This window comes from Perna viridis, chromosome 2 (assembly GCF_037379345.1).
Source record: "Perna viridis isolate PV_CMFRI_1.1 ecotype Kerala chromosome 2, ASM3737934v1, whole genome shotgun sequence".
Taxonomy (NCBI): Eukaryota; Metazoa; Mollusca; class Bivalvia; order Mytilida; family Mytilidae; genus Perna; species Perna viridis.
The window spans coordinates 61,622,720-61,638,288 of NC_142446.1; the positions used below are offsets into that span (position 1 = coordinate 61,622,720).

The 15,569-nt window shown below is 33.1% G+C and overlaps 1 protein-coding gene across 1 annotated transcript; it reads right to left on the bottom strand.

Moving 5' to 3' along the window:
• Positions 1–55: 55 nt before the first annotated feature.
• Positions 56–13,558, bottom strand: LOC148626356 (matrix metalloproteinase-15-like). Its single transcript, XM_088570267.1, has 11 exons — positions 13,157–13,558; positions 11,261–11,384; positions 7,068–7,178; positions 6,675–6,775; positions 6,175–6,379; positions 5,620–5,778; positions 5,147–5,404; positions 4,746–4,882; positions 4,347–4,485; positions 3,878–4,050; positions 56–1,748 (listed from the first exon to the last, which is right to left on the bottom strand). The coding sequence occupies exons 1-11, from the start codon at positions 13,256–13,258 to the stop codon at positions 1,479–1,481; spliced, it is 1,779 nt and encodes a 592-aa protein (XP_088426393.1). The 5' UTR covers positions 13,259–13,558; the 3' UTR covers positions 56–1,478.
• Between the last annotated feature and the right edge of the window lie 2,011 nt (positions 13,559–15,569).

The following is a 15,569-nucleotide window of genomic DNA, read 5'->3' on the forward strand; positions in this document are numbered from 1 at the left end:
GATCCATTTTGTTCTCTACAAATAAAATATGTTAAAACAAGTACCGGAAAACAAAACGTTTTCTCAATGTTTATTTGAATATGAGTATCAGTACAGTGTACTACCATAAACGTAACAATGATGACATGCAACTCTCAATCATTTATACTTAAATTCCCCCAGTCAATCTTACTGTATCATGTGACTGCACCGAATTGTGTTGTGTCCAATGTATAACTTTCACATAACAAACTTCACACAAATATCACTTCCTATGTACTTAATTTGATTTATGATTTCTACGAGAGCAAGCCAAAAATAAAGATTGTTGTGCGAGATTAAATAACACTCAACCAAGATACATATTTGGTTTCAGATCTTAATCGAAAATTTATTACCATGTTCAAAAATTTAACAAATCATACACGTATCACTTTGACTATCAGAAGGCATAAAACGTGTATAGTTATAGTTTGAGTACAATATTGAAGGCATAACCATGTGAACAGTTATTGCCTGAGTACGAACTTGAAGACTTTACCACATTTAAAATTATTGCCGGAGTACGATCTTGAAGGCTTTACCACGCGAACAGTTAATGACTGGGTACAAATTCAAAGGCTTAAACATGTAAAGGGTTTCCCACGTGAACAGTTTTTGTCTGAGTACAATATATGACACAAAACAAATAAAATCACAAAGCAGAGAATGAACGGATTTAACCTGTCTTGTCTTTACAGGGTATGTATAAAAGGGTATCAAAATAAATTATAAGGATTATATACAAATATTGGTATCAAATAGCAGTATATACAAAATGAAAGTACAAAAACATAATGCTTAATGGTGAAAGATGTCATACAAAACAAATCTATGTAATATTTACATAAAAAAATGGCTAAATTTGGTATCATATGTACAAAACACTTAACTCAAAACAGTGTATATGTATTAAGTATTCACAAAGTATATTGCTGCACAACCTGCCTTATAACACAATGATACGTGGCAAATATCACTCGAGACAGATGTAAATTTGGTACTTTTATCAACGAAAACGAAATATAAAATAAAACTTATAAGTATGTAACATGACATTGGTGAAATTCCATAACATTTCAGAAATAAAGGATATTTCTTATAGATTCACCGGAGTACCTTAAAACCACGATACATCTAGTAAACAATAATGGCACATGTAGAACTTAAGGATTTTAAGATATAACCGCAACAATGAATGAAATGTTTAAAAATGTATTACTTCCGTACTACTGAAGTATACACACATAAACTGTCATACTAACTTTTTTCACTCTCCTCTCTTAAATGCGCTTCACATCTTGTACACGAAGTCCTTTCAATCGTTGATGAACGTAGACACCGACTATATCTACCTGGCCTGGCCTATAAATTGCCTTGGATTATCTCCCTTTATACAGGGTTCGTTCACTCTGGAATGTACCCTTTTACCCGTGTTTTCCTACAATGATGATACTCTATCATCTCAACACAACATTATACAAAACTGATACTATACAAATTATCAATGATATTGAAAATGACGGACTCATTAATTGGACGGAATTAGTTCTTGTGACAGCGTCATATACGCCGTCATCCTCTACAACAATCCACTGTTCATCTTTGGTATCTATTTCGGAGTGACTTATTTGAACCTCAGCATACGGGTTTTGAACTTCAGTATTTTCACCCTGGTTTGGACATCCCAACCACCATGTTGCTACTGACCTTGGATATGTAGCATCAACCTGCAGAAAATGATTATCAATGGTCATTGCCTTGTTCCAAAACTTTAAAAACAAAAGCTCCTAAAAGTAGTTGGTTAAGCCTGACATGTTTCAAGCTATGTAAATAAATCTTTACAATATTTTAAAATATTTAAGTGTAAGTCTCTGTAAGAATCAGGCAAAATTGAAAATCAGATTCATGAATGTCAAAAACCCATCGATCTGACAATATTATTTCACTCAAAGATGACTTTTTTTCATTTAAAATTACCAATACTAGTATTTGATCGCTTCATCACTGCATTTTTTTGAAAATTTTCGATAGTTTTAGAAAAGTAGTTTTTGGCAGAGTTATCTGCCCATGAAATGTTCATTTTCACTGCAAATGATATAAATAAATTCATCAATAAGATATGGAAAATCGTGTGTTTTTCCTTGATTTTGAGGGTGCGAGTTGTCAAAATACACTATCAAAATAGTGGGTTTTGTCATTACAAAGAATAACACTAAAAAGTTTTGGTATTGATTTATAGTGAAATCGGTGTCCGTTCTTCCGTTTGTAGTCGGTGATATCCACTGAATAGGACTTATTTTTTAAGTATATATTTCAAAGGAGATGAAGATAAATACTTAAGGGCAACACAATGCGTCTCGCAAATTATGACCAGAAATATTAATGCTATATGTGAAATATATGAAAGAGTTTAGATATGTAAGTTGAATCGATCCATGACATTCAGTGTCTACGCCTAAAATGACAAAATTAGGGAGTGGTTTACAAAAAAGTTAAGAGATTGAAATACACCTTTTGAGACGTACTAGTTATTCTTTTAAGTGTAATTTCTGTCTTTGTCAAAAGTAAACAACTTTATGTACACGACTTGAACTTAAGAATAACCTAAAGTGTCAACTACCAACCATTGGAGTGCTTTGTTATAATTACGGTGATTTAAATTGACTAAATATCAACTATAAAGTTGAATGTCTCCTATCTAAAGTTGAATATCTTTTGTGATATATTTTCACACCTGTTAAGGGTCTTTTTATATATCATTTGTGAAACAACAGAGTATAGGTTATCAAAATTAACTGCCAATGGGCATTACCGTCAGAATTTCTATTTCAATTCAAATTTGATGTGATTTTCCGGGCAATTTAAGTTGACAAAGTTATTGGGAAATGATCTAAACAATTTAAATGATGTATTATAGTATCCATATCTACAGTAGATAACATTTATCATGCAGCAATTTAACTAACAAGTTTTAACATTTCATAAAATATCGGACAATTTTTTTTGTATTTTGATCTTAATACTATCATTGTTAGTTCATCATCTGTCTGAAAATCATACAGGGGTGAATCCCTGAAGTTGTCATTTTCCAATCAAAAATGTACACTATGAATAAATGAGTAAAATTTTAAGGTTTTTGTTTTCAATTTCGATCGTGTAAACCAAATTTTAGCATTGAATATGACTTTCACTGGAAGTCTCAGTATGAAAAAGTTGAATTTTTAGGTCTTCTAGAAGGCTTTCAATCAAAATATTTGTGTGTAAAAACAAGTATAAATCACTTATTTTCTGCTTTTGCCTGAACCTTAGATAAATCTTTACACGATAGAGTGAAGGCTTTTCAGTTTAATGTCCATGATTAATGAATTTGCCTTTAAATACCTGCATGGTTTATACACAATATGTAATTTTCAGTTTATTGTGTTAAAATTTAAAACATCAGGGTATTGTTCAGAGTAGTATTTTTTAAATTCATTTTCTATTTTACATTAAATATTTTTGAAGAGTGTTCCATAGCGAAGTATTTTTTTCAATTACAAATGACTTTATGTTTAGTTTACAATATATTTGTCCATGTATTCATTGGCAATATGCATACTTTAACCATTCCATGTATGGCACATGGTAGAACCTCTCGGTACTGGATACTTTTGGTTTTCAGTACTTCTTATATACAATTATTTTTTTTAAATTTTTATCTTCCTATCTATTCAATAATTATGCTGCTGACGAGAGGTTATTCCTTGCAACACATGTGTGCATATCGGAATTGGCAATATTTATATGATTGTTTTTTTTGTACTTCATACACCATATCGAAGAAAAGATAAGACACCGTAAAAAATAAAATACTTACTGTAAATAGATGATCATTGTATCTGTAATATTTATCTTTACTGAAGAAATATGTGCGACCATTTTCCCATTTGAAGGCTGCTGTGATTTTAGTAGGCAGACCTCTCCACACGGTGACAGGACGTGGGTACCCGTACTCCACTTGTCTTCCTGAATATCTCCAATAGTACCCGTCTGGAAAGACAATTTGGATATAAGATAAGTAAGATTAACAGGGTATCATATGATAATTTACACAAACCATTTCGAATGGATTTGATTATACAAGTCAGCTACAGTTTAATAAAGATTACTAATAGGATCAATACTTTGATTTTGTCTTGAATGAATTTTTGATAGGTGACACTCAAATGATTATGCAATAAGCTAAGTTTAAACATATCTTTTCTGTTTTCATTAGGCTAGGTAAAGAAAAAAATTCAATAACAAGTTACTTCGACTTCATTCTAAAACCTAATGTCAAAACAAACCTTTGAAAAAATACGTTTTTCCATTGCCACTCCATACAACAGCAGCGTCAATGTTTGCTGGAACCCCCCTAAATCCAACAGAAATCTTATGAGGACCGTATATTCTTTTGGTGTTTTCAAATTTCCAGTATTCATCGCCCTGAAAAATGCAATGTGTTGTTGTATGACTGACATGTTTATATAATGACGTACATCATTATGAGAAGTAATGGCTAAACAGTAGCATTAAATCACCGGAAGCAGTTAAAGTGCGCTTCAAGTCATTCTAAGTTCACACGAGCATCATAACGAAAACTAGCATCTTTTACAAATTAAAACAACCATTCTTGAACTGAAAATTATTGAATAAGAATTTTCCTTACATCATCATTTGTATTTTAAAGTCATAATTACAGTTACCTTAAATATGTAAGTATAGCCGTTATCCCAGGTGATAGCAGCATCAATAGGACCTTTGACCCCTTTGAAATCCCAGGAAATCCTCCTAGGATAACCTCTATCTATCCCGTACCTGGTTAAACGATAGTGATGCTTTCCTAAATATGAAACGAAAATGTTTAATTGTTTTGTCAAAGTTAAACAAATAATAATAATAATAAACTGAGACTAAAAAGATGAATCCACATGTTTTTTGACAATTTCACGACACTTAGTTAAGAAGGGGGAAGCTAGTCACCTACTTTAAATCTCACTAAGGTTACACAAAAGATAAAATGAACTGTATCGACTTTGAAAAACAGTAAATCACATGCTTACATATATGTACAAAATACTACAACTAGTTCAAACAAAATGTATACCTTTGAAAATGTAAGTGTGTCCATTTTTCAGTCTGGTAATAGCGTCAATATCAGCATGCCTACAAATATATGGTATTTTGACAACAGGGCTCCTTGTTGAAGAGGTTAATCTATCAGGTGTTGTAGTTGGGCGTACCCATGGGCGCCTTGTTGTACGTGGGGTGTGGGTACGGTAAGGCCATCTCCATCGCCTTCGTGGCGTAGTTGCCACGGTGGTAGTTGTGGGAGGGGGTAGTCTAGCTCTGGTCTTTGGTGAACCTGCATTTAAATAATTTTGCCACCAATGTTACTAATCATATAAACTTCTGTCAAAAAAAGTTTTAATTGCATTTGATAATGTTGTTTATGGAATTTCTGTTGCTTTATTTTTTTTTATTTGTTTAAGGATAATGTCCATTTATTTCATTACGTTCGAACTCAACAGCATATGAAAATTATTTATGATCTCTTAAGTGTCTCTTTTATATACATACCATAAAGTGCTTGAATCGCAGCAATGTCATCTCTTCCAAGAGAAAAACTTTTGGTATAACCTTTATAGAACGGTGCCATTAGTGCACTGTACACGTTGGAGTGGGCAAGACCAAGGGAATGGCCAATTTCATGAGTAGCCACTTGGAAAAAATCAACACCTATAATAGATAAATTAATAACTGTACAATCCCAAATGTTACGCACTTTATTTACAAGTAGATTTTATTAACTAGCTGACAGTACCTTGTATCCTATGGCACATTGACAAAATTGAAATTGAGTGGTGGTAGACTCTCAGCATTTTAAATTATATGCAGTATAATCGAAAACTTAACAGTGCATTAGGTTAATCGTTCATGCTTACAACAGTTTTAGATATTACAAGTCTATTAAGCTTAGAATTGCCACTCTGGACACTTATCTTGATTATAATGGTCTTATATGTCCTTATGCAATTGTTTAAGCAAATTTGAAATTCCACTTATGTACACTCAATCATATGAATACACGTATGCGCAAAATTGTATTTGCTTGAAAACGAAAAAAAATCATACCATCAGGTACATTAACTGTCCAAGGTTCGTCATCATCAAAATGAGCATCTCCACCAAATTGGGGGAAGAACGCATGTGCCAAAGTTTGACCTTTGCCATCAAACGGGTTGTTGTCACCATGCCAGTATTTTTCAAATCGTATGTCAATGTCGACAGTTCCTGTTTCTTTCCTCGTAAAAGTTAATGGTGAAGCTTCACTCCAAATCTGAATGTTTAAATAAAATGACCAAACATTTGAGACAGTGACGAAATTAATATACATTTACAGTATAAAATAAGATTGTTTAATTTTAATTTCAGTTACACAACAGAAAAGGTTCCTTGGTTATATTCTTGCTCTATAAATAGTGGTTTCTAAAATTTCAACAACAATAAGACTTGAAAAAATTTACGGACATGGTATATAGACCTAATGCAGAACCTTCACTTCTCAAAAATCTTAAAGTTCAAATATTTAAATAAATTATACTAAACGTGCCAGATACGAATGCCATACTTACAGAGAAAGCTCTTGCGATTTCATTGTCGACATCAGTTTTCTTTAACTTTCTTCCATATTTAGATATTTTATATGTCAGCTGAGTTTTTGACCATTTACTTCCTAAAATTAAGTAATTCAATTTATTAATCAAGTGCCACAAAATCACACCACCTAAATATGTGACATTAAGATATTCCCTGTTTCTGATAGGAAGATCTTTCGAAGAAAGGTGGTTGTTAAAGGGTGTTTTTGTTGAGCGTCTTTGAACCTAAACAAGCGTATACAACTTGTTTGAAATTTTCTAAATCAAAGTAAGATTCTAGAAAAAGTTGACGCTTTGATTCGGCATTGTGACACGGACTGTGAATCTTTTCCGCGTACCCTGAGTTTTAATATTGACTAGAATACTAACCATGAAGAGCGTATCTTTTCTTCCGCCGAGCGTTATCAGACGTACCAACATCATCTTTGACACCACAACGAGGCTTGTTCATCATTTCTTTGGTTGCTGTATCGAGAACACCTGGAAAAGAACAGAAATCGCAGTTTGTTAATTAATCAGTGGCAGATTAAAATGTCTGTCTTTTTTTAAGTCGTGCATTTGCAATAAAAGATATAAAGAAGTTGATCATTTGTTGAACAGAATGTTTTAGAGTAAGACATGGTCTCGTTTAAATTTAATTTGGTCAAGGTGAGCAATACGAACAAACAAAAATAAAAACAAAACAGACTTAACTAAAACCTACAACAGCAGATAACATCTAGAAAAAGTAAAGTTAAAAGTAGGTACCACCAATGCAAAAATAAAAAATTGTTTAAGACACTACTATTGAATCTGCAGACGTATATCTTTTCTCAATGTATATATGTACAGTCATCGCTTTTGAAATAGAAATGATGCACACAAAGATCAATTTGATCAATTTGGTTAAGGTATGTATTAACCTCGACACCGTAAAAAATGTTAAAAATAACAGGCTATTTAGATTATTATGCTATTTTCTCAGCAAAATCTGGAGTTTTATTTGCGTTTCGAGGGCTAACATTACAGGTATATCACACAATTTAATCAAAAGTCACAGGAAGGTCGAGCAAATGACTTTCGCAGATTTGAAATATATTTCCTACTTGTACTTAGCAGCTTCTCTTTTTGATTCATTAATATAGGAAATCGTTGTGAATTACATAATTTGAAATTGAATATCTTGTTATTAGGTTAAACTATTTTATACACGGGTTAATGCATAAATGTTCAACATCGTTGTAAAATTAAGTTCATTGTACATAATAATTAAACATAGACTAAGGCCAAAATCTAGATCAAAAGGTAACACCAGAACCGTGTAGACCACGGAGAAGTAACAGTATGTCAAGGGCGATCCAGGGGTAGAAACTATTTTTCGTTTTGCGCAGAATTTGAGCAAGAATGAGCAACTTATAATCGTGATTACCCCAAGATTTTTTCTGGATAAGAAGATCCCCTCTTTTATAAATTTCTGGATCCGTCATCACAAAGACAACCAGGCTTCAATCAATTAATAATAATACAGGGTAATTCTGAAATCAAACCATGTCATATGCAGACCTTTTACGTAGAGTTAAAAGAAATATGCACATCATGATCTCGACTTCGTAGATGATGGCCTAATACGCTCGCCAAAATCTCTCCTGGTTCTAACAGTCTTCTAGATGCTATTGTTACTCACTTTTATTCAAAACTAAAAAAACGATCCGTTTGCTTCACAAATGCCTTAATCTACTTGTCGTGAAAGAGAGGTCACAAATAAAATAAAAAAAAGTTATGAAACGACCGCTGTGGTCGAACCCTGAACAGTTAGGGGAAGTGTGGGCAATATTTTAGTTCTTGACACATTTAAGCATAGGGACTTACAATTCATTACGGACACAACAACTGGTTTGGACACTATATTGAACAATAAGAGATATCTGAAGTCTGATTGAAAATGGAGGGAGGTATTATCATAAGGAATTCAATAAAACATTTATTTTAAATCAGATCAAAAATATAAAATAAGTCGATTTTTGAGGGTTGTGGCCCTTTTGACCCCATATAACTCTAAACAGTATTCAACGCATCAAATGTGTTAATACATTTGTTTACCAGATTAAATAAGGACAACGATATAAAAGGATTATTAAAATCGGAAGAAAAATGAACATTATAAATGGGTTTAATAAAGCCATTATTTTTTGCGGTCGTATGAAAATCAGTATGGTTCATTTTTAATTAAGTAATAAAACAAGAAAGTAACACACGGGACCTCCGCGATAGTAATGGAGATCATCTGACGACTTGTTACCTTTAGCATTTGATACTAATCAATTTTGGTTTGTTTAATTAAAAAGGATAGATACTCTTTAGCGACCACTGTGTGATAACATTGACATTTTGGCAGATATCTATCACAATGGCTCATTTCATGATAGTGAAAAAAAGTGTAACTCGGAGAGGTGATGAAATTGAATTAAAAAAAAACGATTCAACACACACACTCAGCTGCAGTTTAAACACAATAAAAAAATAATTAATCAATAAAACAAACAAAACAAAAACACACAAACTATCCTGCCCACCAGCCTCAGTCAATGACGTTTATCAATGGTCATTCATAGAAGTCTCGGCAAATAAATTCTATCATCTCAGTTAAGTTTAAACTCTCAATTTAATTATAAATGGTCTTTGGATACCCAGTGTATGTTAGAATTCGAGTTCCTAAACTAATAGAAAGGGGATTCTTGGCGTAGATATCAATTATTCTTCACTTCCTAGTCGGTTTCATTGTGAAACCAAATCCATTAAGCAATCTGTTCTGTTGTTTATCAAGAGAAGATATAAAACAACAAACAGGAACTATTTTCTGCCATCCTATTCCAATCCTTGAACTGGCATGAACAATACAAATATTTAATTGTCGCGGTCATTTTTTTGCCATGAGATGATCTAATAATCCACATTAGCGATATGAAGCGTACCGTCTATTCTTCGCAGACAATTTCGTTAGAATAATTAGCAACTGCACCAACCTGGGGGCACAAGCATGATCGATTTATTAACACAACTCCATTATAATGAGGTGTCAAGAAAAGTGTTCCATTTGTATACAATAACAACCAAGAATAGACAACTTTAACACGGTACCACCTGACAACGTTAATTAGTTCTTTTTAACTTAATTTGTTCTGGCATCAGATGAAAAACTTTTTCATCCGCATGTGTGGATACTAGAAAATTATATGGTTAATGAGTATAAATTGTGGCTTTGATTTAGAACAGAATCTCTTTGATATCAGAAAAATAGTTAAAATGGTATTTTAGATAAATTCTATACCAAGATCTACCGGTCACCTATTCAATGGCCCCTGCCCCTTTCAGTGGATGATAGGTGGATGTAAATGCAACTAGTTTTAATTTTAAGAAATTCAATTTCGGTCGAGGAACAGATTATTATACAGCAAAGCACTTACAACTCCAGGATGTGCATTATGGATTATTTATGAGGTAGGTCATGTCGACAAATGTGCTAAAAACAAATATTTGCAGCAGTTTTTGTTTTTGTTATTTAAAAGAACACAACATTCTCTGACATACACGTACTACGTGTTTCAATATTACACGTAAATGCTACATTTCTATACATGCACTTACAGCTCCGAGGAAATGTGATTTTATGGATTATTTATGAGTAGGTCATGTCGACAGATGTGCTTAACAACACACTTATTTTCAGTAGTTTTGTTTTGTTTTTTGTTTTTTTTGGAAAACACACAACATTCTGACATACACGTACTACGTGTTTCAATATTACAAGTACATGCCACACGTCTATACATGTATGACTCAGATGCACGAGAAAAAAGAAACTGAGATAAATCCCTACTAATTTCCATAACTTTACTACATGATCTCATATTTTTGCGGTTAATTTTATACCAATGAAGACATATACCTCGAGTACATTATAAATCTATGTCTTAACGCTTAACCACAAATGTTGATGCAATCAGCTGATACAGGTGATTTTATTACCTGAAGAAGATATTCAAGTTCACCAGATCGTTATCTTGTGTGATTAACATAAGGATAAAGACCACCAAATCTCTTTGTACTCGCCATGGAAAATTAATGGATGTCTGCACTTCCGGGCATAAACCTTGACATATGAAATATGGATTCGGAAGTTCATTGCTGATTTAATGTCCAGCTTCGTCGTAAATCGGCTGTGTTATCTGAGTGTGCTCATTTCTCTCTCATTCTCAACGAGCAACAGCTTACATAAACGAGAAATGACCTTGGTGCATTCTCTCATCTGCATATCCGATGCTTTGTTACTAAAATTGATATAACTGTTTGTACCGAAAGCTTTTTCGATATTTTTCGATATTTTTTTTATATAATTTTTTGTATCAAACGTCTGGAGCACATTTCCATTTTTTATTATATAAAACTTCTCGAATACTACTCCCCCACTTGATCGCCTTTCATGTATGTAAATTATAAGAGTGGAAACGTTTTTTTTTCACTCTGAACTAAACTACCGCACCCCAGTTAAACTTCATATCCCAATTCTTGGATATCATATTTACCTGTTATTGGTATATTTGCCATCCTTTGGAAGTTTCTTATTGCGTTTTTATAGTATTCCTCGGTTCTGTATGCCGCACTATCGGATGACTCTTTCGGTATATATCCATATTTAGTGAGGTAGTTCTATATAAAAAAAGCAATATTCAATTAAGGTTATCAATGAATCTCGTTTGAGCGAATTTGAATTTTTATGCAGTATAATAATTTAAAAGAAGTTTCACATGGACGTTTCTAGGATGTCAGGTAAGAGTGAATATACAATTAAAGGACGAGCAAAAGCCGTTTTTGGTTGCTTTTTGAAAAATCAAAGATATGCAAAAAATATTTTCCCAAAAATTATGAGGGAAAGGAGGGGGTACTACGGGTTGGCCGGTCCGCAACCTATAAATCTGCACAGTTTCTGACAATTATTACAATTTTCACCGATACCTTCTTAAAATCCCAACTGGTATATACAACGACGGTCAAATAATAAATACATCACACCGCAGATCTGTTGGAGTACCTCCTTTCTTTGAATGCCAGATTTTTTTTGTGGTATATTAGATACACAATGCAATTTAGAGCAAAACAACTTAAATTGGGTTTAAGTTGAACAGATGCAGATGTGTATAATTTTTAAATCACTCCATGCATTTTGTGAAGATACTAGACTGTTGATACTAAGGTTTCTGGGGTTTGGCATTGGTTACCCATTGTCTAGTGAAATGTCAGAATTATATGCATAAATGCATAAAGTTATGTAATTTGTGTAGAAACTTAACCCATCCATATCGAGGAATGTAGAGTGTTTTGATTCGATTCCCCGACTTGGTTCTTTTATTCTAAAGCTATATGGTACATTGCTTTTCTTTTTTTTTCTGTCCAAACCTAAGGGAGGATATGCAAGTGTATACATACTACAAAATACACTGATTTAGAACTTGTCGAACATTGTACAATAAGACTACTTTAACTATATTGATTATTAGAAAAAAAAACTTTTTTTTTTTTGAGTTTTTAAACTAGAACTCTTTTAACCATACAATATCTGTGGTCAATTCAAATATTGGTAGTATAATCTTTCTTTAAGAGTAGAGAAAATGTTTTTACGTTTTGTGACAAATTTGTCATACATTTCTTTACTCCTATACATCTAGCATATTTTCAATAATGGCTAGATCGAATTAAAGATAAATTTTCAAGCAATCAATAATATGCCAAAAATACCCGAGAACTGTACTGTAGTTTTCCTGTCAAAGAAACTGCTCAGCGACATTTATGGATTTGCTGAGTTATCAAATATTTACATCGACCTGAATTAATTGAAAAACAGACACATGATACTGCACCGCATTGAGGTGCTCTTTAAAGTGGTTCAATTTCCAGATAGCAATCTGGTTCGCCTTACCAACATTCACGCTTCAAATGAAAAACTTATAAAACTTTAGTGTACATTTTAGGGCTTATATTTACGAGACCTAATACCTTCAAATGTATTTTATAAAAAAATGAATTGTATCGTTAAGGAAAAAAATACAATCCGATTTAAAAACTTCATATTTAAGCTGTCACTAGCGTCAAGAACAAAGAATATTTATTAACACAAAAGACCTGAACATCATTTTGTCTTCTGTCAAGACGTATTTGGGCAGGCGCCAACTCGGGTCTTAAAAATGCAGGCGTATATATCTATATATTTACTTAGACCAACAGAGCAATTAACCGTTTCAAATTTGTTAAGTACTCGACCAAAACAAGTATAAAAGATACCCTGAAAAAAATAATTAAACCTAAATTGACCTATAACGTTAACTAAGGGCAGGAGTAAATGATTAATGCAGTCCTGTTATGTAAAGGGCATCTAAGAGAGTTGCGTAATGGGCAATTATGACTCAAAATCATTCCCGTCTTACCGTCTGGTCAGCGTTCATAACTAAATCTCCTGAAGCATCACATAGTAATAGAAAATCTATCACAAAAGTTAGAATCAAACAGTTTTTGCATAAAAAATCCATATTGAAGTCCTGACTAGTAATAACAAAATCTTAGTTCCGTGTTTATTAATATTCCAACGTGAAGTTATGTAATATCTGTTATTGTAGAATAATCTTATATCACTTTGCTTGGTACGTTTAACCAGAGAAGAACTTTAGTAATCACAACAAGCTGTCAGTTCCAGTTTCATTTTATAGTTTTCGAGTTGCTATTAAAATGAAGCTACATCACTGTTATCAATGAATTTGTATACTGTGGAATTACGTCATATGCTTTTGACATGCTCAGGTAAAGCCAAGAGGCGGTCTGAAGATCAATTAAACACACAGGTGAGCAACCACCGGAAAGGTCAATGCGGTATTGGGGAGTGAAACGTTGAACTGAATATTATACTTAAGTGCTACTTGGCTTAAGAAGTAGGCAGAATTGTTGAAAATAAAACATTTATTTATATATACCGTGTTTTCTTTGGGCGTAATTTTTTTCTTGTGATTAAATAAATGTCATTTATTTACAAGTGTTAAGAATTTACATTACATACAGCGGCGGATCTGAAATTTTGAAAAGGAGGACCCGCTGACTGGCTTAAGAAAGGGCCCTGTCCGCTTTTATGTTTTCCAGTGATTTACTATATAATCAATCAATTTTTTATCATAATGGACCCGCCTATGACATGTAGTTAATATTGTCAAAGCAGGTACCTGTTTATCAAAGTTTTAAGTAGATCGACAAAGCGGAACATAGATTCAAATGGAAAGTAGCATTTAATACCAAAACAGGCAATATAAATTCATACCCACGTCTATGTGCCTTTATATAATACATAAAGGTCTGAATATGAACTTAAATTCGATAAGGTAACAGAAATTCTTATTCAAAATTAACGATAAAAATATGTGTTTGGTGCAATAATATTTGCCTGATGTTTAGATGGGTTTTAAACTTTATGTGCTTTGCATTAAGCTAGATATCTATTACATATTGCTGCCTGTGGTCAATGAAATAAATAATAATGACCTAAGAAACACTGACCATAGTGCATTAAGCACCATTGATCGTTGCACTGCGTCCAGGAGAACGCACTGAGTCACAACCTTTTGTTCGCACTCAGCATTAAAAACGCAGTAAAGAAAAAGGTGAAGTAGGTCAAAATGGTTTAATTAAAAATGAAATTTGGTTAAAAATGTAGTATATCTGCATATTAGGTCATTGTTCGGCCTTTTGTAATAGCCAGGGCATATAATGTGTATATATAGTATCTTCTTTGAAATTGAAAAGGGAAAATACACAACGTTGTGAATCATTAAGTGTTTTAGTCCATTATTTCATATAAAATAAAAGTACCACCTTTTTGTAAGCCTAAAAGTTCAAGGTCAATTTATCTTATAATTATAGCAAATGTTATAACCTAACGTTACAAGTCATACATTGTATTTAAAACTGCACATAATGTCGATTTTAACAGCATTTTCTTGGGAATTTTGAGTCTTCCATTACATTGCTTATTTTATATTTTTGTTAACAATCTAATCATCTCATGCAACAATTTTAATTTGAAATTAAAGCAAAAAAATGACTCACTGACATACTTCCACATCACTGGGACTGAATCATTCATTATAACAAAATTATAATCTGCATTTTCAGATTAATTTCAAGGTAAACATTTTATACTGAACGGGAGCCGAATTTAGATTATAACCTGTTTTGTTTTACACGTGTGACGAAAAAAAAATGTTGGAATTCATGTTGAATAGTTGAAAATCGACACCAGTGAAACAAATGCATTTAACTGTGCAGGTCTGGGTGTTAATAGAATAAGCCTGCAGCAGCGCTAAGCTTGTCGTAAAAGGCGACTAATTAGAGCTCGGAACCCTAGCCGGGGGCTAGGGCGCTTTGCCCACAGAGCAACTGGGATGTGTGCCCCAGGTGGTGGAATGGGCTACCTAGCGTGTTACATGCTGGGGTTGTCAGGCTATAATACGGAAAACCTGACCGCAAACCATAGTGGTGCATCGTGTTGGGAAAGATGCCACGTTCCTCGCACGTTAAAGAACCCTACTGTGGTATTCTCCCGGAGTAGGAACCATAGGGCTCCGCCACAGGAGACTAAATTGCCCGACCCTACCCACCTCTCCCTATTTCCAGTGGTAATCAAAATTTGTCGACCCCATTGTCCTTGTGTCCCATCCCTTTTTCATTTCATCATCATTTCATGTTCATTTTTATCATCAATTTCATGTTGATCTTCTGAATATAGCTGAAATATTGCTGCTCGGACGTTAAACCCCAACAAACAAACAAACATTTAACATTTCAACGTATATTAAT

Excerpts from the sequence above, each read along its gene's own strand:
- LOC148626356 (XM_088570267.1), bottom strand. The coding sequence starts at position 13,258 with ATGGATTTTTTATGCAAAAACTGTTTGATTCTAACTTTTGTGATAGAT. Across the intron at positions 5,405-5,619 it reads TGCGATTCAAGCACTTTATG|GTTCACCAAAGACCAGAGCT; the intron begins GTATGTATATAA and ends ATTTAAATGCAG. Across the intron at positions 4,051-4,346 it reads AAAAACGTATTTTTTCAAAG|ACGGGTACTATTGGAGATAT; the intron begins GTTTGTTTTGAC and ends TTGTCTTTCCAG.